The sequence below is a fragment of the Trichomonas vaginalis genome, chromosome IV (genome assembly GCF_026262505.1).
Source record: "Trichomonas vaginalis G3 chromosome IV, whole genome shotgun sequence".
Taxonomy (NCBI): domain Eukaryota; phylum Parabasalia; order Trichomonadida; family Trichomonadidae; genus Trichomonas; species Trichomonas vaginalis.
The window spans coordinates 34,468,768-34,494,812 of record NC_067206.1 but is presented as its reverse complement, the minus strand read 5'-3'; the positions used below and the strand labels follow the sequence as shown (position 1 = coordinate 34,494,812).

Below are 26,045 nucleotides of genomic sequence, written 5' to 3'. Positions count from 1 at the left end.
TTGTCGCTTTATATTTTATGATGTATATATCATAATAATTGTAAATATGAGTTTTTTTATTTATTTAAATTGTGATATTATATTTTTCAATTTTTCTTTAAAAAACATAGTCATTGATTAAATTGTTGAAATGGAAACGAACTAATGGTGAATTGTAAATGAAAAATTTGAATATTAAAAATAATATTAATAATTTACGATTTTACCCATCATAGAAACTTTTTTAAAAAAGTTGGTGTTTGGGACTTGAATTCAGAACTTAAAAAGTGGCAAATTACTTTGAGTTTGATCTTTTTATTTTACAACGTCCGCCAAAATTTTATTTATAAATTTTTCTATATAAAGAATGGAAATAATAAAATCTTTATTAACAATATAAAATATACAAATAAAATAAAAGGAAATTAGTCAATTCATTGGTGAACATTTACAATGTTCATTAGAGAAATCTCTCCTTGCATAGTTCCTCTGATCAATCTGCATGAAGATTTATCATAATTTAACGTTGTTGCTTCGCACATGAATAATGCGCATTGTTTTCCATTTGCCATGTTATAAACAATGATTCCTGTTCCTCTAACACTCAATGCAACATAAGAATTTCCATCTGGTGAAGAGAAAACTACGAAAGCATCAACTTGGTTTGAAAGATCAATAACTTTTGGCCAAAGTAAGTTTTGGTCGAAGAATATAATCTTATAAACTTCGTTGAAGTAAACAATTGCAGATGATCCAGAATCACTCATTCCTGCGAAGAGAGGAACACCATCGATGTAGAAAGAATGAGTATCTTTTTCTCTTGACAAAGAAAGAAGAATAATTGTGCCATCAATTGAAGCAGAAATGAGTTGATCAGCATTGGAAGAGAAAGCAACACATCTTACTGGAGCTCTATGCTTAGTAAATGTGAAAATTCTGCTCTTGTGTTTGATGACAACTGTTGCATCTTGTGCGGAAGAAATGACTAAATGTTTATCAGCAGTTATACATGTTACAGGCATTGTATGGTATTTCTTTGTCTGTATGATCTTTCCTGTCTTGATGTCAGCAGTGTTGATGTGCGGACTCCATGTGAATCCGAAGATGATCTTGTATTCAAGGATTGTTACTAATTGCGACTGCAAACTGATATCAATGAAATCAGGAAGAACTCGTGATGGGAAGTTGTATTTCGAGAATCCTTTCGTGTTGATATCAAAGCAGGAAACATTCATCATTGAGTCGACAGAAATCAATGAATTTCCAATGGCTCCAACAGCGACTAATGGATAATTAGAGAGTTTGTAATTCTCGTAGAAATTGTCGAGTGGGAAGGAGCGAATTGGTTGAACTTTCTGTCTGTGAGGCTCAAAGAAGAGTTGATATCCGGAAGATCCGAAACAAGCAGCGTATTCACGAGCGAAACTGAGAAGTGTTGGGTTCTTCATGACTTCAGGAGTGATTGATGTATCATAGAAGTTCTTGCAGAAAACGTTTTTGGCTTTAATTGCACCCTGTCCTCTTGAAGTGATTCCGAAGATTAAATCGATCCATCTTGGAAGCATTTCACTGACAATCGGGGATTCTAATGCTGCTGCGTTCTTCACAATGAAGTCTTGTGCATCTGTAGCCCATGGTGGTAAAGCGACATCTCCTGTTGCAGAAACTTTTCCAAGATCAAAACCGTTGTCGTTATTCAAGAAATCAGGGAAATAGAAGAATTCAGGGATAAGTTCTCTGAAGTCCATTGATACTTTGTTGCAGCACTCCCATGCGTTGGCAATGCCATTGAACAATCTGTCGGCAATATCGAATTTGCCGCTCTGTAATTCAATGTGAAGTGAAGTAAATGGTTCAATTCTAATTAAGTAACCAATTACAACAGCTGCAGAAGAGTAAAATGCACCGTAAAGGAACTGATCATCCTGGGAGAATGAATCATCAAGTCTTTCTTCGAGTATTGCGAGTCTTTCTTGGTTGATTGCGCCGATTGGTTTCGACAAATCTCTGTAGGAATTGCGATCATTCAAGTCGAGTTTTGATGATTTGTAATCTTGAATAATCCATGGGAAAACAGGATATTTGGACAAATCGTTGTAAGAACGACCAGAAAAGATGTTTAATTTCATCAGATAATCGAAATTACTCATCTTGTTGTTTCTCCATTTGTTCTTTGCCTTTTCAACCAACACTTTGATGTCTTCTTTCTTCCTTTGGATGAATTTCGCTTTCGTGCAAAGAGGAGCCAAAATATTCAAAACTTTTTCTCTTTGTCCGATGCTGAAATCGATGTACATCGAAGATTTCGTTGAGAATATTTCGATGGCAGTTTCAAGAAGGAGATACTGTCTTAAGAAGATGTATCTGATTTCGACATTTCCTGTTTTGAGGACTTTTTCTCCATCTTTCACTTCGAAAACAGTCAAATTCTTGTAAATGATCAAATGGCCGGAATAAACCTTTCTCATTCTGATCAATTTGGCTTCGATCTTGAAGAGTTGCTTCATGTCATTTTCATCTCTTTCGAAGATGATTGAATCTTCAGGGATGATTGAAACACCGGAGTTATCAGAGAAGGATGTAAGACGCATCTCAGCCATGTGTTTCTTGTATTGTTCAGCTGCATCCAAAGGATTTCCTAAATCACGTAAAAGTGAAGCGTTTTTATGGTCATCGAAATTGTAGTTCATAACTAATCTTCCTCTTCTTCCTTTACGTGACATGAAGTTTGAAATCTTCCAATGTACACTTGAATCGTTCTCTGTGGACTTCCAAATACCATTTCCGTAGCCCAAAGAGTGCCACAATCTCGTGTAAATTGAAAGACCTCTCATGTTATCATTCTTTACTTCATCTGCAATATATAACAGTTTTGATTTGACTTGTTCTGTTCCTGGGTCTTGTCTTGCATTTGGATCTGGATGGATGTGTTTGAATATCACTGAATACTTCTGGTTTGACTTGAGTCCTCTTTCGTAGTATTCATTGATATTCTGTTTCAATTTTGCGGCCGTTGAATCAATTCCTTGTTCTGTTTTACATAATTCCATGAGAATTTCATGAGAGAAATTGTGTCCTGTTGATTTGTAAGCTGATTCAAAGCTTTGTAATGATGATCCCCATTTCGTTGATTCCTTGAACGCGAAGTGAATCAACTTATGGAAAGCTTGTGAATCCTCTTGCAAATAGAGATGTGATGGATGTCCATTTTCTGTTGCATTGTAGCATTTGATCAATCCTGACATGTAACAGACCAAAACACTTAAATCATTGTCACTGTGTCCGCTGATGAACTTAGTAACATCTCGAATATATCTCATGAAATTCGAAAATGTGTTTGGATGTGCCAAACATCTTCCCAAAATGAAAGACATCATTGTTCTTTGTTCATTATTTAATGACAAAGATCTCATCTTGCTCAAACAAAGTTCAGCCAATTCATTGTCTAACCACTCTCCGTTTTGTTTGCTTCTGATTGAGTAGCAGAAATTGATTTGTATTGGATTTGTTGACAAATAAAAGTGGACACAATCTGAGTACTGAACTTTCTTGAAATACTCAGTTTGTTGGTCATTGAAACAAGGCAAATAATGTGAAGATGTTGAAGGAATCATGAACAGGTAATACCAGACAGCTGAGAAGAACTCATCGACCAATGTTTTCGTTGATTTGTCATTGATGTAATTTGTGACAAATTTTGTCAAAATTATTTTCATCAAAAATGAATAATCGATATTTGTCTTGTAGCTCAAATTGATCAATGTATAATTGATCTCTTTGAACATGTTGATATCAATAACAGTAACTTTCATGTTCTGCATGTAAATAAACAACAAAACATCGATCAAAAATTGGGAAGATTCATCCAAATTTCCTGATTTGTCTCTCAATCTCGTGACAATGAAGAAAATGAATGTGTAGATCCAATGATTCTTTTTAAGGATCATTTGGTACTGGTTTTGGATTGCTGTGTACAATGCTTTGATGTAAATAAAACATTTGGCGTCTTCGAACTCAGAAATGACTAATAAAGCAAGAGGAAGTAAGAATTCGTATTGAATGTTATAATTCCTTGTTTCTCCTTGTGAAACTCTGATTGGTGGCATGTTTGTGAACTGTTTATTATCAAATAAACCGAACAGATATCCCCAAACAATGTCAGCAAATGTTTCATCGTTATTCATCATGTTAAATGAGCAACAAATTGCTTTCGTCCATTGAGAGAAAGAGAAAGGAGGAAGGAATTGGTTCTTGAGCTCTTTATCAAATAATGCGGATCTCATGACAATGTGGAATGCTAAAATTCTGATTTCTTGGTCAGGTGAAGTGAACAAAGGATAAAATGTTTGGAATTTGAAGTTAGTTCTTGTTGCTGGCAAAATGAAATCAATTTTTTCATTCATTAAATTCATCAATGTTGTCAAATACAATTTAGACAATTCTAAATCGTGTTTATCCAAGCAAAGATAAATCAATGTTGTTGTATCTCCCAAAGTAAATCTTGCTTTGGCTAATTTGTCTCCAAATTGCATCAAAACTTCTCTGATTTCTTTCATAATCGAACAATCTCTTTCTGCTTCAACTTCTTTAGTAATTGGATCAACTTTTGGATCATGAAGAAGGTTGTATTCTTTGTCACAATATGTTGACCAGTAACAGACCTTTACGTAACAAAGAACACGTGAATAAGGAATGTTTTGTGCGAACCAAACTTTCCTTTTTATTGAGACCGCGTCGAAGATTTCATCAATTGTTTTGTAAACAAATAATTGCAGATTTAAAGGTAAATAAATCCACAATCTCGGATTGAACCAAATGTGTTGCAACATCTGTCTTCCAAGACCAACAATCATCAGGACTTGGAAGATTTCTTTGAGCTTGATAATGACTTCTTCAGTTATATGTTGCAATTTGGATTTCGCAATCAAATAACTGAGAATTCTGAATCCTTCGTAATCCATGAAGTTTTCTTGGTTCTTCGCTGTTTTGGCCAAAACGGATTTGATTAATGTCAAAAGAACTGGTAGGAATTCGGGGTCTATTGTATACTCAACTGGCATGTTTTCGTCTGGTATCAATGGCATGTCCAATTGTGCAAAAAGTGGCAAGAAAATTGAGGGACCACCGATTAAAGAAAGAGCGGCTTTCGGTTTTGACGGGAAAGAAAATGTCTGGCAATCGAGTTTCAGCATTCTTCCTGTTACAGGCAAAGGAGCCATGTTGACTGCGTATGAGTTATTGATAATTAATGACGCGTTGTATGAGAAAATCGCGTTATCATTGAGTTTTCCTGTGAACAATGGTCCGAAATTGTTGTCGTAGTCATCTTGTTCGGCAGGAGAGAAGGAACAAGGAACTAATGGGAATTTGTACATCAATGCAATCTCTTCGTCAGTCAAAGAACAAGAGAATAATGAGAATGATCCGAAATCAGCAATCAAAAGTGATCCAAAGCCGGATTTAACAATTTGTCCTTCTAAAAATACATTTTTGGCCATTAAAAGTTCTTTCTTTTCGCCTCTAATGTATAATGAGAAGACACCTTGTTTATAAACAATGGCAAGTTTGAACCATTGGCCTTTGCTGAACTCGAAATTGAACGCGCCACGAATTGTCGAGCCATCGTTGTCTTTCATCGTAATTGAGATCTGTTTGTCACCGTAATCGAAGGAAATAATGACGCTGTTGGTGCATGTCAATCTCAATATGTTGCCAATCGCTCCTCTGAACTTAACTTCGCATGTATATGAAAATTCTGTCACTTTTTTAGTTAATGTAACATCTGGCAATGCCATGGCGTTTCCGTAGAGCTTGAACAATGATGTAGGTACAAGATTCGTGTTCTCAAATATGTTGTGGAGTGTATTTAAGATCTGGATTGAGAATTTTGGCCGGAAATTTCCTGGCAAAGGTGTTAAAACTTGAATAAGTGACAAGAGATCAGAAGATGTGAGCGATTTCTGACCCATATATGAGATAAAGTTGCAAAGGGAGTCGAAGAATTCGTCAGTTTTGTCCTTATGACGATATTCAGCGATTGTTGCTATAGCTTTCGTTGGCAAAAGGGAGGAATTGATCTCTATGGTTGTTTTCTCGGATGCTCGGCAGCAAACCATGATTCTTTCGATAAATAATAATTTCATCTTCGGGCCAAAGATGTCGTAAAGGACTGGAAGTGATGAAATGCAGTTCTTGAAGTTATTCTGGAACAAATCGTCTCCGATTTTATCGGCATCTTCCTCGGAAATGGCCTTAGAAAGGAGATGGAACATTGGAGCCGTAGATTCGCTGGAGCAAGTATTGAAGAGCTTGAAAATAAGTGGTATATTCTCTGGATGTCTGCTCACTACGTTGATTGATTCTTGGATAAACTGAGTTTGAGTCAATAATGAAGATAATTCAATAGAATTCTCAGGATAAATATTAATAAAGAGGTCCAAAATGAATGTAACCAAATACTGCTCTTGGTTCTGAAGGACTTCAACGAAGTAATCGAAGATTAGGAACATTACCGGATCAGATTTTTTCAGTTTAGAAAGAGCTGTAACGAGAACAGTCGCAGAATATTCAAACAATTCAAGTACATATGATATTTTGATAATCGCTGAGATAAAATCAACAGAATGAATAAATGTAAGCGTAAGTCTTGGAGATGAGAAGAAAGCATTGATTAAATCAATAAGGTTTGAAAGATTTTCGAAGACATATTGCTTCATTTCATCAGAATTTTCAACATAAAAGCAAGATACGTAATTTATCAAGATTTGGCCAGTGATTCTTGTAGCTTGGAGTGATTCAAATGCATAATCGAAGTATTCGTTATCAGCGTTCATTGCAATTTGTACGATTTCGACTATATTTGATGATAACATAAAATCTTGAGCGGCAACAATATAAACTTCTAATGCAGCGAGGTATAATTCGATGCAAGTAGTATTAAGTGTGAGTTGTTTTTGTAAATACATCAAAGAAAAGTTAATTAAGTTCTGATCATTGTAAAAGAGGAAAGCAATTTCAAAAATGGAAGCTAAAATAGGATGAACAGCTTCCATATTATCCTTAGTGATAGTAATCATATAAAGCATCTTTGAACAGAATATGGCAACTGTTAAGGTATTACTCGTAACAAGCATTCTTGCGATCATTTCGAGTGATTTGGATGATTTGTCGTGGAAACTGCCGCAGATTGCCACAATAGAATGGAATAAAATACTGATTAATTTCACTCCAAATTTTCCTGGTCTTTCATTAGGCCTTGGAGAGGGTTTTGGCTGGTGAGGGTCGTATTGAAAAGACTTTGGAAGACCAACTTTCGTCATTTGCTTAGTGATTTCTCCAAGATATGGCCGAACTTGGTTAATCATTGGAGGATTTTGCAATGTAATGGATATCATGTCACATAAAAAGCTTGAAATAATATCCATGTTATCGGTATCTAGTACAAAATCAACAATATCTCCATGTTTTTCTGTAACAAGGGAAACGAGTAAGAAAATTGCGGATTTTGTTTCATAACTAAGTTGTGTTGAGAGTAATGATATTAAGTGAGCAACAAAAGCCATGTAGTTGAATTCAATTTCGAAATTATTGCGGATTGTTATTGTAATGCTTTTAATGACATCTTGGATCACTAAATCCGTGCCTACTTCTCCGTCAAAACAAAAGAATGCGTTGTAAAGGAATTCAACGATCTTCTTTCGCATCGCAATCTCAGTTTTGTCTTTTATGAATAAAGCTGTATTAACGATGTATTCAATATCGGGCTGGAGAAGTTTAGAGTCACGGAGACGTGGTGTAATAACAAATAATGCATAGTTGATAGACCCGATGATCATATCGTGAAGATCTGGACGATTTTCAACAGCTGGAAGTAATATTTCGAATGTAGATGCTATATCATTGTAAAAGCGAATGGAATCGAACTGAATAAGCTGAGATGCATAGTAAGAAACAGAATATAATTTTCTAATGGTAAGGATTACATCATCTGGCTCGAAAACCTCATCGATAAGATCTATAAAGCCAAACAATATTGAAATAAAATCAAATTGTTGATCAATCTTCACGTCTTCGAGAAGACTCTCAACAAATTTTTGATTGTATGTAAGATATGGTTTATCTGTTTCAGTGATGAAACAGAAAGCCGTGATGCAGTTGCTGACATAATTCCCGTCTTCTTCACTTGCACGTTTCGGGAAAAATATCGGTACAAACTCCATCTTTTGTCAAATTTTAGTATAAAAATATTAGTATTGAAAATAATATTTTTTTCAATAAGAAAAGTGTCGAAGTGCCCCATTGTTTTAGCTTTTTTTTATGGATTGCTGAAATATTTATGCCTTTATTTTGAGTTATAGCCACTGGATACACATTAATCACAGTCACTGCATTCCCAATACATAAAAATATCTATTGTCTGCCTGTAAATTCAAAAAAATTAGAAAAGGTTCCAAAATTTTATGGGCAAATCAGTAATTATCATTTGCTTTGGTCCATATATTATCAAAATGGTGAAATTATTAATAACCATCAAAGCATTAATTTTAGCAAAATTCTGAAATTAAGTTTAAAATTACTCAGATTCAAATCGGATGCGGATAGATATGCATTCTTATTACGCTATTCCTTAGTTCCATTAAATATTTCCTTTTATTTATCCTACTAACGCTTGAATTGCATCCCATTTGAGAAATAAATCGATTCTATGTATAATATGCTTCTGGAAAAATTTCTTGATGGTCCAAATGGAATATATCAATGAAACCAATGGCAAATTCATAGCTTAAAGTTTGACTATCAGAGAACATGTATAATTTTAACGTTACAAGTACGAATTTCTTTAATTGAATTGATTATAGAATCAATGTCTCAATAACCATAAAATGAGGATAAAATTTTCATCCCATCATTATATATTATATATTACTTGATTTTAGATCGACATAAATTCACACTTGAAATATAGAAATTTTTTATTAAGCAGATAAAGTTTAATTTGCAGAGTAGAATGATAGTGCTTACCATTCTAATTTCACTTCCTTTGGCACTACACCAATTAAATGAACTCGTACGTTAATTTATTTTCACTAGTAATTTTACTGATGTTGACTCATGGATAAAGTACCTACTTGGTTGAATAGAAATTGGCCATGAAATAAAGATTTTTTATATAAATTCTAAACATCCTCAAATTAAATTTCTAAACGTACACGAAAAATTCTGAAATTATTTTCGATTATGTCGAAATCTAAAGTTGTTTGCCCGCAAACGCTGGTAAACATTGTTGATGGAGTTACACATATCTATACCCGCCACGAAGAACTCGGTCATGGTGGCTTCGCTACTGTATTCCGTGTTACTGATCAAGCGAACGGTGAAGATTATGCAATGAAGGTTGTTCCCAAAGCCAGAGTATCAAAGCCAAAGTCATTAGAAAAGATGAAGAGTGAGATTAAGATCCAATCTTCACTTAATCATGTAAACGTAGTCAAAGCTTACGGTTCATTTGAAGATGAAATCAATTACTACATAATAATTGAGTTATGCCCAGGCCACTCAATAAGAGATATCATCAAAAAAGAAGGATTCCTTAAAGAGGATGTTGTTGTTCAATATACTCGTGATGTTCTTGAAGGTTTGTCATATCTTCATGATAATCGTATTATCCATCGTGATCTCAAAATCGAGAACTTCTTATTTGGATCCGATGGAAAGATCAAAATTGCTGATTTCGGATTGAGTGCCCAGCTTGATTACGATAATGAAAAGAAGTTCACTGTATGCGGGACTCCAAACTACATCAGTCCAGAACTTTTAACGCAAGCATTCAAAGGCCATAGTTACGAAGTTGACATTTGGGCAATTGGAGTATGCGTATTTGCTATGCTCTATGGAACCCCTCCATTTGAAACAGCAAAGACAAAGGAAACATATGAGCAAATCAAGCATTGCCAATACAAATTCCCATGTTATCCAATTGTGAGTGATGAAGCCAAAGATTTTATTCAAAGTACACTTAAGCTTGATCCTAAGGAACGTCCAAACTGCCAGGAACTTCTTGCTCACCCATTCATTACTGGAGAAAAGTTATTAGTTAAGAAGGAGGAAAAGCCAATGCCTCGTCCAGAAATCGTCAAAGAAGAAAATATTGATATTAATGCTCGTATTCCAAAGTCTCCAGCAGCATCTCCATCTCCATACTCAACAATGCCAAACCAATTTGTTTCCAGGTTCTGCGACCATTCCGCAAAATATGGTCTCGGATATCTTTTAATAGATGGTTCAGTTGGTGCATGCTTTAATGATTTGAGCCGTATGATAATGGATCCATATCAAGAATTCATTCAGTATTGGCCAGATTATTCCACAGAAATACCAGAAGTTCTTTCCATTAATGATCCAAAACAAGCCAAAAAGACAACAATTTTGCAGAAGTTTTCTGATTCTCTCAGAAAATCCAGTACAATGTTCACACTTCCTGAAGAGAAGTATGATAGGACAAAGCCAATGCATCACGTCAAATACTGGATTAGGAATGATGACGCTACATTATTTAGACTTGACAACAGAAACGTTCAAGTTAACTTTACAGATAGAACAAAAGTTGCTTTATTCTGGAACATAAAGAAGTTAATGATTGTTCATTCCATCAAAGAGTCAGGAAGGCTTGTCAACCTTCATGATCTTAATGATGGAAGCCATTCAGAAGAAAAGAAGCGTTTCGCCGTTGTTAAGCACCTTTTGACTGAATTAAGTTCCCAGTAATTGTTCTTTTTATTGTATTAAACAATTTTTATTCAATAAATTTATTTTTAATGAAATGTCTTTCAGATATTATAATAAAATGTTTAGATAAGAAGCCTAAATTCAATATTACAAGCTTCAGCTATGTGTTAAAAAAGTCTCAATATATTTTTTTTCAATTTATGGCAAAACTTTTGTTGGAAGTTATAATATTCCGATATTTTGAATATCTTAACAAAAAGACAGTAATTTATTTGCCAAATTGAAGAAATAATTGAGCTCAGGAAATATATGTTTGAGTTATAGTATAATTAATTTGTTTGTATAGTTACCTCTAAAGAAACTTTATTAATAATGATATTATTCATCTTTCTTGGCCTTCTTTTTCATTTCTCTCTCCAATGCTTTATTCTTTGTTTTCTCTATCTTTTCCTTCTTTCTCTCTAAGCGTGCCTGGCGTTTTTCAACTCTTCTTTGTTCAGCTAAAAGCTTCTTTTTGCCTCTTTCAGCATCCTTCTTCAAAGAAACTTCGTTTTTCTGTACGTTGCTTTGGTAAGCTTGTGAGGCAATAGCAATTAGCATGTTTTTGTCTGTGTAAGTCTTTTCTTCTTTGGTGGCGCCAACGCGAAGATTCTTTTTATGCTTTTTTTGTTTTGGAGCTGGTTGCTCTTCCTCTACCTCCTTCTTTTCTTCTGGTTTTTCATCTTGTGGTTCCTCTTGGACGGCTTCTTGCTCGTCAGACATTATCCAAGACTTTGTCACTTTTCAAGTACAAAAAATCTTTGTCACGTTTTTGTTTTTAAAGTTGTAAAAAAGGCTATCCTGGGGATTCGAACCCCAAACCCTTGGATTAAAATTCCAAAGCTCTACCTGTTGAGCTAGGAAAGCTTCATATTTTTTTCTATGCATTAGTATTTATAATATATTTGAAGTACTTTTTGTTATCGTTGTTTTCGGATCCAATTTTTTTATTTTATTTTTTTTTTCGGAAACATGCCGAAATCTAAAAGATCAGTAAATGCAACTGAATGCGATTTTAACGACATGAAGCCAATTGAGGTCTTCAAATACCCTAGTCAAACTTCCAAAATTATTTGCGATGTCAATACCAATAATCTTTTACAAATATCTTCACAAATTATAGACCTTGTTAAAACCAACAAAGTTACTATCCAAATGGTACTTTACTTGATTGATGCTTTTTCACAAATTCGTGTTAAAGAAGTTAAATTATTTACAGAACTTTATTTAAAGTTATCAAACGAATTTTCATGTATCATACAACCGAGAAATGAGAAATTAGCAGCGCTGTTACATTATCAAGGTTTAAAATTTGAAAACTTCGAACCGAAAAAGAAAGAAGAAGAAATCCTGAATATATATTCAACAGAATCTCCTTTATACTATATTGTATGTGATAAAGTTGATGATCTTAAGAGTAAATTCCCAGACCTTGATCTTAAACAGATGTATGCAAAGGAACTTACTTCGTTTGATTGTGCAATTAAATATGGCTCAGAGTTGTGTTTCAATTACTTGAAAAATTTAGGAGCTAAATACACTGATTACTCCGTAAAATATGCTGTTCAAGGCGGAAATCAAAACATTTTTATGCAAATGATTGAAGATGGTAAATCATTTCATAACATGATTAATACAGCATTGATTTATCGACACTATGAAATTGCTGAGTACCTTAAAACAAATTTTGAACAAACTCCCAGTTTAACAAAAATAACAAAAAGTATGTATTTCGGCAATTATGATGTTGTATCATATTTAATTTCTAATGGCGCAGATATCAACGAACTTTACATTTTTCTACATGTTATATTTATCAATGCTTTATATTATTTACTTTCTTCTCAAATCTATCAATGTTTTATGCTATTCTGTTTCTTCTCATATTTTACCTTACTTTATCGTATTTAATTTCTTATTACATATATCATCATTTTAACGTATTCTCTTACGTTTCATATTAATCTTTGTTTTATTACATTCCCTTTCTTTTCATATTAATCTTTGTTTTATTACACTCTCTCTATATTAGTGAATGTCCTCTTAGTATTGCAATCAAAACAAATTCAACAGAAATTGTCAAATTCTTAGTTGATCATGGTGCTGATGTTAACATAGATATTATTTACTTTATTTTCATATTAATCTTAGCTTTATGGCATTGTCTTTCTTTTCATATTTTTCATTGCTTAATAAAATTCTTTTTATTTTCATATTTATCACTGTTTTCTGAGATTCTATTTCTTTTGATGTTTAATATTGTTTTATGATGTTACCTCTTTTTATATCTTTCGTAACTTTATGATATTCTCTTTCTTTTTCATATTAACCAATGTTTTATCACATTCTCTTTCATTTCATATTAATCTTAACTTTATCGTATTCTCTTTCTTTTCATATTTCTTATTGTTTTATAATGTTCTCTTTCTTTTAATACTCATTATTGTTTTATATAATTCTATTCCTTTCCATATTTTCATTGTTTTATTACATTCTCTTTCTTATCATTTTTATCATTTGTATATAAAATTCTCTCTATATTAATGAAACCCCTCTTAGTCTTGCAATCGAAATGAAATCAATCGAGATTGTCAAATTCTTAGTTGAACATGGTGCTGATGTTAACATGAGACTTATTTTCTTTCTTTTCATATCTATTATTACTTTATCAAATTCTTTTTTATTATCATATCTCTCATTGCTTTATGAAATTCTCATTCTTTTCATATTTATCATTGATTTATGTCATCATCTTTCTTTTCATATTTATCATTGACTTTTTTTATTCTCTTTATTTTCATATCTATCATTGCTTTATGAAATTCTCTTTCTTTTTATATTTAATATTGTTTTATGACGTTTTCTTTCCTTACATGTTTGTTATTGTTTTATGACATTCCTTTTGCTTTTCATATTTAATATTGTTTTATTACATTCTTTTGCTTTTCATATTTAATATTGTTTTATGACATTCCTTTTCTTTTCATATTTAATACTTTATTATGACATTCTTTTGCTTTTCATATTTAATATTGTTTTATGACATCCTCTTTCTTTTCATATTTATCACTGTTTTCTGAGATTCTATTTCTTTTGATGTTTAATATTGTTTTATGGTGTTACCTGTCTTTTGTCTTTTGTATCTTTTATATCTTTCGTAACTTTATGATATTCTCTTTCTTTTTCATATTAACCAATGTTTTATCACATTCTCTTTCATTTCATATTAATCTTAACTTTATCGTATTCTCTTTCTTTTCATATTTCTTATTGTTTTATAATGTTCTCTTTCTTTTAATACTCATTATTGTTTTATATAATTCTATTCCTTTCCATATTTTTCATTGTTTTATTACATTCTCTTTCTTATCATTTTTATCATTTGTATATAAAATTCTCTCTATATTAATGAAACCCCTCTTAGTCTTGCAATCGAAATGAAATCAATCGAGATTGTCAAATTCTTAGTTGAACATGGTGCTGATGTTAACATGAGACTTATTTTCTTTCTTTTTCTTTTTATGTTTATCAATGTTTTATCGCATACTCTATCTTTTCATATTTATCATTGCTTTTTAACATTCTCATACTTTTAATATAAACCCTATTGATATTGCAATCAAAGAGAATGCAATGGATATTGCCAAATTCTTAAGAGAACATGGGGCTAAGTGATAAATATTTTTTTAAGCACTATTTAAGAATAAACAAATTACTTATTACAAAAATTATCAATCAATCACAACAGTAACTCTTCAAAAAAATTCTTTAACTCCATTCAAATATGATTGGCACCACTTACAATGTTTACTGTCTATTGCTCCAAAACCGAAGACGCATAGATCTCGCGACACAGGAAAATTACTATTATTACAGACATAACAAGAATATCATGTTTCTTTTTGTCCGATTGAGTTGAATATAGATCTATATTGTGAATATAAAAACTGCTCAACAATGTTGGATAAACCATGCACACAAATCAGAGAAATAGGCAAATTCCCATTTTTGGTTAAATATTGGTTTCTAGAAAGTCATCTCAAGATAAAGGATCCAAGAAATCAGATGGAGTTCTCGCATAAGGATTTTCCAGAGATAGACAAGGTGCTGGAGTAGTATGTTCTTGGACATTCTCAGCCAGTGCAGTCATCCCATTTTCTTCAACTAGAACTAAAGTTATCCAAACATCTTTAGCTTGGATGATGGCAATGATGTTAAAATATATCCAGATGTCTGGCGATGTAATGGCCAACTTGTTGTCATTATTCTTGCTGCAGTGCTTTGCCTTTTTTGTAGAATGATTTACTGAATTTATTTTTCACACTAGCTTTTATCTGTTTTGGCTTTACAGGCAAATGTTAAATAAGAATGATTATAATATCTGATTGTTTCTACACAAAAATTAAAACATTATAAGAATGAATTTAATTTTTAGCTGGAAAATAATTTAAATTGAAAAAGATCGTTGAAATTGTATGTATAAGTCCTATTTTGAAGGTTTGTAAGAAAAAGATTTAGTAATCTTATAATCAAAAAATAAAAAAAATAAAAAACGCTATCCTGGGGACTCAAACCCCAAACCCTTGGATTAAAAGTTCAAAGCTCTATCCTGTTAAGCTAGGAAAGCTTTACATTTACCATTTATTTTAATACTACGTAATATTAGATTTTCAGCATCAAAAATTGATTATCAACTGTGTCTAATCCAATATGAGAATCAGCAATGAATTGATCGTAACATAGATCATAATACTAGAAAACAAGTCCAATTGATCAATGATGGTTAATGCTTATGCATTTCAATATTCTTATTTGCATTGATTTCAATGACCAAATTAATATAAATATAAATTTCCTTTAAGAACTTGTATAGATTCCTTTTCTCTATCATTATCAACTGACGATTTGAACTAAACAACTATAACTCTTTTTATTTTCTGAGTTTTGATTTGCGGTTTTTATATTCAAAAATAAGTGCACCAGCTGAACCAGTAAAATGTGCATGCCCAATCTCATCAATCTTCACAAAGAAGCATCTTAAGAGTTATGCATGCACATTTGGTGCAAGATATTTTGCTGGAATTTGTGGCGAACTTTTCACACTGGCCCAGAATAAGAAGCTAAGCGCAACCAATATTTGTGCTCCACAATTCCGTGATCTGTGCACAATATCTGGTATTCAGCAAGTTGCTAAAGAAATTTCCAAGAATACAATTCTTCTCATTCCAGGTGCTACAGAATAGGCCAAGAAGCATCCATTCTTATTTGGTGCATCAACCGGTATCCCAATGTGGGGACTTACACGACTTTTTGGTGCTCCACTTCAGAATTCAAGGAAGAAAGATGCCAAACCATTCGATGGACTCAAGGAAACTTTTTTGGATCAGGCATGTTATCACACAGTCAAGAATGGTCTTGATCAAGTTTCAGCTGATATCATCAATCCTATGATTGTTCCAGAGGTACAAGGATTTTGGCCAAAGCGTGCTGTTGAAGGCATTGTCTCGGCAATAGTTGGATCAGGATGCTATGTTTTAACATGGCCATATAAATTAGTCTTATCTAAGCAAACACTTCCACAAGCTGTTGGTCTTTGCAATAAGAACTTTGGAAAGATATGGATTAAGAAGGTTACGTACACAGTTTCACGTCCACAGTTTGTTCACGCCCTTGCATAAATTCATTATTTATTTTATATGTGGCTATCGAGATATCTATCAACTTAATAAACATTCTTTATTATAATATAATGGTCAAACCTGCTTCTGACTAATATTTATGTTTTTCATAGAACTAATAATGTATTGAAGTCCATCTGACTATGATTCAAAATTCTGACAACATGTGTGTCATACTTCCGTAAGTTTATCCTTAATATATCATTCATATGAATCAAATATAAGCGCTAAATTTTCTGCACATAGACTTAATGTGTTCGTTACTATTAAATATATATATATTCATCCGACGTTCTTTCAGTAACATTGAAACAGAGGAAAACCTTGGAAAATTCAGATATGGAAATAAAAGAAATCAAAATCACGATGCAAGATGAAGAGGTTTAGACATTGGATGACATATAAAAATTGAGAAGAAGTATTATGGATAGTTTATAATGTTGCACAATATCAAGGAAATTGAATCCCGATATTTCAAAAAAAAAATGTCGCTGAATTCTACATATCTCTTATTTCCTGTGTATAATCAGCCGGAAGTTAATGATGTGTTCAATAGTAGCAATGTACCAATTCCAAACATTGAACCGCTCCCGCCATGTGGTTGTTTTTTAATCATGCCAAAAAATGCACAAGCGCCAAGAAACTTGCATAATGTGAGAGATCCTAATAAAAGGTATTTTGTAATACCAGTTAAATATGAGGAAAGAAATAACTATTTAAATATTATCAAACAAAAAATCGATCAATCACAAGACCAACATATCCTTGATTTATCCGAACTGAAGAGTCAAATACCCAATCTATATGCACCCAATGTTGGCTCATTTGTCTTATTTTTAGCCGCAAATTACTCAATTCAAAAAAATAATACCAATTTGGTACAGACTCTTAAGTTCTGTAACAATGGCATAAGAGATTCCAATATTGGCATGTTCAACCAGATTAAAGATATGTTTACTAGTTTACAAACGTTGGATTTATCTGGAAATTCCATTAACAAAAAGGTTACGATAAATGGTGTTAATGTAATTCAAGAAAACTCCAATTCTAATAACAATAATAATCAGAACCAAAACAATCAAAACCAAAGCGAACAAAATCAGAATTATACTGAAATTCCTGATGGTCCTTTCTATAGAGAACCAGTATATTTCAAACCATTACCTCCACCAGCACCTTTGACGATTAATCCGATTTCATCTGTCTTAGGAGCCGCAGATCACCTTACCCTTGATAACTTTGTGTCATGTTCTCTTGACCAAAACTCATTTCCTACTCATCCGTTCATTATTGAGTTTCTTGACAGATCATGGAACAATTTAAACAAAATTGGACTTATGTATGCAGAAGATTCCCAATTTACTTACTCCATCGGACCATATCTTGAAGGTTCCCCGCTTTCATTTTATGCAGATCACGCAAGAAACTTCTTGAAACCAGATTCTGTTGATAACATCGCACTCGGACCGGCCAACATCGTTATGTTACAAAACGAATTATTCGGAACAGGCTTTTACGCGCATCCAACCAGTATTTTTAGCACAGTTATCTCAGAATATCACGTATCAACGATGATTTCGGGTGGTTTTGCTGACAAAAGCGGACACGTCTTTAGATTTACAAGAACCATGGTAATTGGATTCTACCAAGATGGATTTAAAGTAGTTAATGATCATATTTATATCCAAAATCCATCTCATGCAAAATTGTCTGGATTTAATGAGAAAGAAACCGAAGAGATCATGAAAAAATTCGGTAAAAAGCAATAGAGTTATAAAATTTGTTATTAATATTAAATATTCAATTTATTTCTTAATTTTTATTTGCTTATTACTATCGATCAATTTACTTATCAACAGTCTGAACGAATACAGCTTATGATATAAAAATGGCTACAATACGAATAAAAATTTTCATCAAAATCAAGACAAATTGCTAAAATATCATTTGAAAGATGAATACTTACGTATAATATTGTATACTATATATGTTATTCTCATAAAATCTTTCATAAAAAATGATTGATCCAGAGTTTCAAGAGCTGTATTATTGGGATTTTGAAGATCAAGGAGATAAAGTTAAAGTTTCGTTCAATTGCGATATTACAATCAAGCGCGATAGCTTCAAGCTCAATTTTGATCCAGAAAAAAATACACTTTCATTAACATTTATGGATAAGATCCCAATCATCTTGGGTACATTATTTGGAAAGGCAAAAAGCGTCAATAATATCCCATCACTTAATCAATATATTCTCGAAATCGAAAAAGAGGAAAATATCAAGTGGCCAATCCTCATAATCAAGCCAGTTCCAGAAACAAACGAAATAGATCCGCACTCAGCTTTTGAATTAGTTTACTTAGTTACTTCTGATCAAAATTATCAAAATGAAGAATTGAAATTAGGAGAACTTTTAAAGTTTTCCGCTGGTGCTGGATATCTTCCAGCTATACAAGGCGCTATACAAACATTTATTCATGAACCTGGAAAGCGCGATGTTGCAATTGAATATATGCAAGTTGCTGCTGATGTTTATCAAAATCCAACATCGATTTTTGAATTAGGAATCTATTTATTCGAATCTGATACTGATCGCGAGAAAGCTGTTGTTTATTTACATAGAGCTTATGATATTGGTCAGACAATTGCTGCAATTTACTTAGGATTGGCATATTCTCCACTCTCAGAGTATTCCTTCCAGAATAAGGATGCTACAATGGCTTTCAAATACTTTTCAGAAGTTTTGGACGCTGGATCTCCTGTTGTTTATCATGAAATAGCCAAATTATACGCATCTGGTCAAGGAGTCCCTCAAGACAAGGAAAAGGCTGATCAATACCAGAAAAATGCCAAAGAATTAGATCCAGCCATTTCAGACTTACCTGAATTTGAAACTAAGTCAGAAGATAAGAATGATGATTCAAGTCCTTCATTGATTGATGTAGGAATTGCAGCTGCAGCAACTGTGACAGGAGCAGCAGCATTATTTTATCTTGCTTATAAGTTTATCAAAAAATAAATATATGTTATAAAGATATTATTATAAAAAACTTGTATTAACACTGAGAATAAAAGCTTTTCATTTCATATACTTGTACTGGATTGTTTCTTGCCCACACTTTTTATAGCAAACAAGTGACATTGCTTTTAAATTTTACCGAATACAAATCAATGCATTGTATTTAAGCATAACTAATAAAAGAGTAATAACATTTAAAAAAAACATGAATTTGGTCTAAGAAATATTCATGTGAAACAATTTAATGATAAAAAAATTAGAAAAATTAGATGCATCTCCCATCCAGAGTGTATTTAGCATGATTGCCCGACCTAATTACTTTTCAAGTTTTAAAACAATTTTAATTTTATAAACTAATTTTTTAAATAACAGTTGGATACAAGGAAAGAATTAATTTCTTTGGATCAAATTTCAATTTTTCAAACTGTTTTTTGTCTAATGTTTCTTCATGCAAATTTATGCATTCTGTATGTGATATGATGTTAATATTTAATAATATCTTTCCATTTTGAGGCAATGAGTTCTCATTTTGTATTAATCTCTTTTTTTATTTCATTAAGTTTCTGTTTTTGATTTAAATCATTTACTGAATAATAAACTATCGGTTTTCCACAAAATGTAGATCCTGAATAAAAGATTGGTACAATGACTGACTCTGCATATAGCGATATCATTTTACATATCGAACCTTCAATATGATGGTCATTTTTTTCTGAGCCAATATAGTAGTATCTTTCAGCTTTTAGTGCCTCAATAAATGTTGTATTATCTCCGAATCTTATTGCTTTCAAGGTCTTATATCCTGAATGTCCACTCTGTGGATAAATCATGCAATCATTTCCAAACTCCACAATTTCAACATTTTTATGGTTTTCTAAAATTGATTCCCCAAAATAACTATTAGATGGTACTTTAAGAGTTGTAATCTGACTTCCCAATAAAAATGAATCCCCATAATATGTTATTGTTCCAGTAATTTCCATAGTTTCAAGTGAAGAAGAATAAGAAAATAAATAATTTGGAATTGCTTTTATCTGAGCTCCAAATTTTACAGATTTCAAATTGCTGCAGTGGGATAAACAATAATCACCTCTAGAAATTAAACTATCGGGAAGAATAATAGATGTTATGTCTAATCCAGAAAAATTATTATCTCCAATTTTTTTGAATCCCTCTTCAATAATAACAGATTTGATATCATATAAAAAAAAAAAAAAAAAAAAGGTAGTGGGGCTTCCAGGCACTTCGTGCCCTCTAGCCCCAGTCACTTTTTCTGTCACTTTTCAGGGAAAAAACATTTTTATTAAATATAAAATGAATTTTACAAAACCACCGTTACCCTTCTTTGGAAATAAGAGTAGATGTAAAGATATTCTATTGAGAGAACTTAAGAAACTACCGAATGGTCTAACATTTGTAGACTTGTTCGGTGGAAGTTTCTATATATCTCATTTGTGCCATACTGTATTTCCTGACTCAAAGATTATATGCAATGACTTCGACAAATAATGAACCGTCTCAAACATATACCAGACACAAACAAAATATTGAGTGAGTTGAAAGAAAAGATACCTATAGGCAAGATGGAACGTATACCATTAGATAAGAAAAATACTGTCAGAGAGGTTTTGAAAAAAGCAGAGTATATTGACTGGGATAGTATATCTTCTAGACTATTATATAGTGGTGCTATAAGAGTTCATGACATTGAAACACTTATGTCAAAAGTTTTATATCTTAACTATACAAAGGTTTTCAAAAAGAACATAGAAAAATATACTGAGGGTATAGAGTTTGTGAGATGTCATTGGACAGAGTTGTATGAAAAATATAAAAACAAGGAAAATGTTTTCTTTATAGTGGACCCGCCGTTCTATAACACATGGGATTTTCAATACCAAGTAGACTGGACTTTGAGAGACTCTTTAGAAACTTTAGACGTTTTACATAACCATCCATGCTTTTACTTTACATCCGATAAAAGTGGTTTGGAAAGTGTCATGAGATGGTTAGAGGACATACATGACTATGATTTTAGATACGATAAGATAGAATATGAGAGAGGTCCTATAAACTGGAGAAAGTGTCACAACAAAGAAATTTTATTGGTAAGTAAATGTGGTTTGAAATAGGACTACTTGTTTTAGGTTTTTCCATTGTGTCATTTACTTATTTGACGTGGCAGAAAGATATAGAGAATATGAAGATGAACCAATACCAGCAAATGTTCAGCATATGTACTCGTAAGAGATATTTTTATCTAATATTAAAATGGACGCACAGAACTTAGCGAATGCACAGCAACCTGGACAACCAAACCCAGAGAATATTCCAAATGAAGTTAGAATACAAACTGCAATGGCAAACTATGGTCAAGTGCCAACAGATGTACAAATGCAAACTGCCATGTCAAATGACGCTGCGTTAGGTTTGCCACCATGGTATGCAAATATGAGATGGAAAGAGTTTTATACAAACCCTGAAGTGGGATATAAACAACTCTATGCAGATGACGCGAACACAGGAGTTGACCCAGAGTATGTTTTCTACCAGAGGAGAAATAGAATGTATGAGCTCCAGTTAAAAAATGCTATGGAACTCAGAAGGAAACGTAAGAGACTAGGCGGACATTAGATTTTTACATATAGTAAAATGGGTTTCTTTGGAAGAATAGGAAACTTCTTTCGAAATGTTGGAAGAGGTATATGGAATGGAATAAAATCTGTCGGAAGAGGAATTTGGAACGGAGTCAAAAATATTGGTAAAAGAGTAGGTCAGTTCGTTGGTATTATACCTAAAGACCCTGAACCAGAAGAACAAGCTCCTGTTATACAACAGCCTGAACCTGCACCACAGTCTAGTTGGCAACCAAATCCAACACCTCAACCGTATTAAAAGATTATATTTTTACCGTTCGATAGTAGTTGTATATGAGACTAAGTTCTAAGTAAAACGCATGGTATAATGGAACTATTCTCTTTCTTCCATCTGTAGTAAACCATACTTGAAAGTCTGAAATACTTCCACTCGGTGGTTCATATAGCTTTGTAGGTTTTTCGTAAAAGTCATTTGCCAAGCATAAAAAAGAGTTTTGTGCGCCAGAAAATGAAGCATGAACTATAATAGCATCTGAGTCGAAAACATTTTCATATGTTCCATTAGGGTTTTCGACTTCATAAAAGTCCGGGTGTACTGGATATTCTGCAGGCTGATTTAACATCCTCAAAAATCTATACCATGCCAAGTTGTTATATTTTGTAGAAATATAAACGTTGTCTCCAAGGTCTTCTATTCTATTGAATTTAACAGTTGCATTTTTCCTGTCATATAAAATATCGAGATGGTACTCTCCTTCGTCAATGTTGTACTGTTTTGCATATTCGAGATAGATATCGTTTATTTTTTCTTGAAAAGCTTGAAGAGTTGTTTCTAAGTTTACAAGCAAACTAACTTGTAAAAGTTTTCCCTGTTCAAATTTCTCATACGTACGTTTTTCTTTGTTATAGTATCGAATTTCAAAAGCGACCGTAAATGGGAAACCATGTATGGCTTCTGAAATGAACTTCATTCTACGAAAGCCAATAGCTTTTGTGACGGATGGGTCTCTTAACCATCTTAAGGGGTAGTCAACACGATAGCCTTCATGCTTTACGGTCTCTGTCTCAAACTTTTGACCGACATTCGTAAAAAGTTCATCTAATGGTTTAGTTGTAGCAACTCTTGAATTTTCTTTTTCTATTGAAAGCATATTTTATCTAGAATAAAAATGTCGAAAGAAACAGCGTCTATGAGAGAAATACAACACAACCGACAACTCATTTTGCAAGCTCTAAATAAGAACACAACAAACTTTTCAAACTATTCTAAGATATCTGAGTCATTGAAAGAAGGAAACTTAAAACTGACATTAAACCCAATGACAGATGAGTTTCTATTTCAAGACAACAAGAACCATACTGTTTGTATAAATCCAACAAAAAGAACTTTAAACGAGAAACCTATAGATGAACTTCTTTTGAAAGCAGATATTGACAACAAAGCTGACAAAGAGTATGTTGACGATGAGTTAGCACGTGTGGCTAGTGCATTAGATAAGAAGGCAGATAAGGAATATGTGGATGAAAAAGACAATGAAATTATAGAAAGGGTTGAATGGTACCATGAACGGACATCGAAGATTTTAAAAGGTAAAGCTGATACAGGATGGGTTTCAGGATGTTTAGACCTTAAAGCCGATAAGAACCATACACATACCATTGCAAATATTACAAACTTACAAGAAACCTTAAACAGTAAAAGTGACGTTGGACATACACATACCATTGCAAATATTACAAACTTACAAGAAACCTTAAACAGTAAAAGTGACGTTGGACATACACATAACTTCTTCTCAACTGTTGGTATAGAAAGTATTTTAGGAACGATTGAAAAAACTGGTGGGGGTGGATTATATTTTAAACCTCCTAACTTTCCAGAAGGTTTAACATCGGATAAAGACATTAAATGTAGAAATGTCTATGTCATGGAGGATGAAAAAAAAGTTAAATTCACTGCTCAAGATTTATATGATAAAAAAGCTGACAAAACAGAGCTTCAAACGTTAAAGACAGAAATACTTCAAACACTATATCCTATAGGTTCTATTTACACGTCAATGAACTCTACCAGACCAGAAGTAGTACTTGGTTTTGGAACTTGGACTCAAATAGTCGACAGGTTTTTGTATTGTGCAAACTCTTCAAAGGAAACAGGTGGAAGTAAAACGATTTCAGGTGCAAATTTACCTGCGCACAGTCACTACATAGATTTAAGTACAACTAACGCAGGTTGGCATAGTCATAGATATTGGGATTGGTCATCAATGACAAAAGGTAAAGGATATGATGTTAAAAACAACGTTAAGTTTGCTATAGATTGTTACTGGAGTAACACTGAGGGAGGAGGAAACCATATACATCGCGTTTCAGGGTATACGCAAACAACGGGACAGAGTAAAGACTACATGCCACCTTACATGACAGTTTACGCATGGTATAGAAATGCTTAGTCGTCATTTTCAACTTCTTTAGCATATTCGTCAGGAGTTGTCTTATATTTGTTAGGAACTGTCTTTGAAAGTATACCACCTTGAACTTTGACAAGTTTGAAACGAGGTCTGACAATAGTAGTTTTATCTTCTGCTTGCAGTCTGTACATTTTGCCATGTTTGCCTAAAACTTCATAATATTCTCTTGTATACTTTCTTCTATTTTTACGAACACGAATGCGAGTACCTGTCGAGTTCCCATTGTTGTCATAGTCAATAGTATTTTCATATGGGTCGCGTTTAGGTATTTCTATTTTTACTTTGTCACCTTTCTGAAGTTTGAAGCCTGGCATTCTTTCTTGTTTGTCTCTTTTGACTAAACTATTAAATATATAGTCTTTCTCTAAGTCAGGGTTGTTTTTCATTTCTTCAGGGGAGTGGTTTCCCAAACCTTTTTGTTTACGGGTATTGTAAATATTTAAAACTTGTCTCATCTTTGCCATGGAGAAGTGTCTATATTTGTCGTCATATGACATTTCATCTACCTCACCACCTTGTGGTTGGTTTAAGTCTCTTAAGATTTTTATACAACTGTCAATGACACCAAGAGCAGAATGGTTTTGGTCGACAATGAAATATTGGTTTACATTTTTTGAACGCAGATAGTTTTTAATATCGTCTGATTTGAAAGAACTTTCACAGTCAGATGTCAGTTTTGTTGGATGGTATTTGTCAACGAATATTGTCAAAGCTGCTAAGATATCTAAAATATTTTTGGACTGTAATGGTATGGCTTCACAGTATCTTGTGTTTTGACCGACAAATATTAGCCAGTATGGTGGTCCATCTTCTCTATACCTCGGAATGTTTTCCAAGATATCCATAAACCAAGCATTTGGTGTTGAACTAAAGATTTTTACCATGAGTGCTTTCTTTGTTGCCTTAGAAACATACGGGTCCTTGTTTGAATTCGTCATTTTTAACCCATAAGAAATGGGTTTATTTGGCGCATTAGCAGGAGTCGCATCTAGATTTTTGCCCGCAGTGGGAACACTAGCCAGAGGTGCATTTGGAATTGGAAGGAAGATTTTGAGTACATTAGGTATACTTAAAGAGAAAGCACAACCTATTATACAAACTGTACAGAAAGGTTGGGAGGTAGCACGAGATGCAGCAAATCTTATTCCAAATCCTGAAACAAGAGGAAAAGTTCAAGGATGGATGGACAATGTAGGAAGACAAGCAGGAAACTACTATAACAAAGCAAATGACTACTATAACCAAGCAGGACACTACATGGACCAAGGTGAAAGATTCTTTAACAGAGGATATAACCATGCACAACAGTGGGTAAACAACAACCAACCGCAACCGCCTCAAACGTGGGGAATGTAAATTTTTTTACTGAGATGAAATGAACAATACAGCTTTGAGACAAATGGGCTCAAGATGGATTTGTCGGCTTCCAGCAGTTACACAACCACGTGTTTGTCAAGTTCTTCCTATACCTCAGGAAGTTTTAGACCGACTTAAAAAACCTAAACAACCAGTTGAAAACAAAACAAACTAAAATTTT

The 26,045-nt window shown here is 33.0% G+C and overlaps 11 protein-coding genes, 1 non-coding gene and 1 pseudogene across 13 annotated transcripts, besides 1 other annotated feature; 9 read left to right on the top strand and 4 right to left on the bottom strand.

Annotated features, from left to right (window-relative positions):
- Positions 1-216: 216 nt before the first annotated feature.
- On the bottom strand, positions 217-8,203 carry TVAGG3_0220660 (beige/BEACH-related family; the record flags this gene model as incomplete). Its single annotated transcript, XM_001316520.2, has 1 exon — positions 414-8,198. One exon carries the CDS (start codon positions 8,196-8,198, stop codon positions 414-416), a length of 7,785 nt encoding a protein of 2,594 aa, XP_001316555.1.
- Positions 8,204-9,198: 995 nt separating this feature from the next.
- On the top strand, positions 9,199-10,782 carry TVAGG3_0220650 (regulation of centriole replication; the record flags this gene model as incomplete). Its single annotated transcript, XM_001316519.1, has 1 exon — positions 9,217-10,743. One exon carries the CDS (start codon positions 9,217-9,219, stop codon positions 10,741-10,743), a length of 1,527 nt encoding a protein of 508 aa, XP_001316554.1.
- Positions 10,783-10,999: 217 nt separating this feature from the next.
- TVAGG3_0220640 (uncharacterized protein) lies at positions 11,000-11,490 on the bottom strand (the record flags this gene model as incomplete). The annotated part of the gene is made up of 1 exon (XM_001316518.2): positions 11,083-11,466. The coding sequence occupies one exon, from the start codon at positions 11,464-11,466 to the stop codon at positions 11,083-11,085; it is 384 nt and encodes a 127-aa protein (XP_001316553.1).
- A 47-nt stretch (positions 11,491-11,537) lies between these two features.
- On the bottom strand, positions 11,538-11,610 carry TVAGG3_0220630. Its single transcript has one exon. It is a non-coding gene; the product is annotated as a tRNA-Lys (tRNA).
- Positions 11,611-11,715: 105 nt separating this feature from the next.
- Positions 11,716-12,866, top strand: TVAGG3_0220620 (spectrin binding; the record flags this gene model as incomplete). The annotated part of the gene is made up of 1 exon (XM_001316517.1): positions 11,716-12,654. One exon carries the CDS (start codon positions 11,716-11,718, stop codon positions 12,652-12,654), a length of 939 nt encoding a protein of 312 aa, XP_001316552.1.
- Positions 12,867-15,695: 2,829 nt separating this feature from the next.
- TVAGG3_0220610 (uncharacterized protein) lies at positions 15,696-16,558 on the top strand (the record flags this gene model as incomplete). The annotated part of the gene is made up of 1 exon (XM_001316516.1): positions 16,191-16,421. The coding sequence occupies one exon, from the start codon at positions 16,191-16,193 to the stop codon at positions 16,419-16,421; it is 231 nt and encodes a 76-aa protein (XP_001316551.1).
- Positions 16,559-16,897: 339 nt separating this feature from the next.
- TVAGG3_0220600 (nuclear RNA export factor family) lies at positions 16,898-18,212 on the top strand (the record flags this gene model as incomplete). The annotated part of the gene is made up of 1 exon (XM_001316515.1): positions 16,907-18,190. One exon carries the CDS (start codon positions 16,907-16,909, stop codon positions 18,188-18,190), a length of 1,284 nt encoding a protein of 427 aa, XP_001316550.1.
- Positions 18,213-18,214: 2 nt separating this feature from the next.
- On the top strand, positions 18,215-19,440 carry TVAGG3_0220590 (tetratricopeptide repeat domain domain-containing protein; the record flags this gene model as incomplete). The annotated part of the gene is made up of 1 exon (XM_001316514.2): positions 18,439-19,440. The coding sequence occupies one exon, from the start codon at positions 18,439-18,441 to the stop codon at positions 19,438-19,440; it is 1,002 nt and encodes a 333-aa protein (XP_001316549.1).
- Positions 19,441-20,754: 1,314 nt separating this feature from the next.
- TVAGG3_0220580 lies at positions 20,755-21,572 on the top strand (annotated as a pseudogene). The gene has a single exon. A coding segment is annotated over exon 1 (818 nt).
- A 139-nt stretch (positions 21,573-21,711) lies between these two features.
- On the top strand, positions 21,712-22,074 carry TVAGG3_0220570 (uncharacterized protein; the record flags this gene model as incomplete). Its single annotated transcript, XM_001316513.1, has 1 exon — positions 21,712-22,074. The coding sequence occupies one exon, from the start codon at positions 21,712-21,714 to the stop codon at positions 22,072-22,074; it is 363 nt and encodes a 120-aa protein (XP_001316548.1).
- Positions 22,075-22,092: 18 nt separating this feature from the next.
- TVAGG3_0220560 (serine threonine-protein phosphatase family) lies at positions 22,093-22,335 on the top strand (the record flags this gene model as incomplete). Its single annotated transcript, XM_001316512.1, has 1 exon — positions 22,093-22,335. One exon carries the CDS (start codon positions 22,093-22,095, stop codon positions 22,333-22,335), a length of 243 nt encoding a protein of 80 aa, XP_001316547.1.
- Positions 22,336-22,339: 4 nt separating this feature from the next.
- TVAGG3_0220550 (uncharacterized protein) lies at positions 22,340-23,188 on the bottom strand (the record flags this gene model as incomplete). The annotated part of the gene is made up of 1 exon (XM_001316511.1): positions 22,340-23,188. One exon carries the CDS (start codon positions 23,186-23,188, stop codon positions 22,340-22,342), a length of 849 nt encoding a protein of 282 aa, XP_001316546.1.
- A 270-nt stretch (positions 23,189-23,458) lies between these two features.
- Positions 23,459-26,045: part of a mobile genetic element that runs on past the window's edge.
- TVAGG3_0220540 (uncharacterized protein) lies at positions 25,884-26,039 on the top strand (the record flags this gene model as incomplete). Its single annotated transcript, XM_051226958.1, has 1 exon — positions 25,884-26,039. The coding sequence occupies one exon, from the start codon at positions 25,884-25,886 to the stop codon at positions 26,037-26,039; it is 156 nt and encodes a 51-aa protein (XP_051111944.1).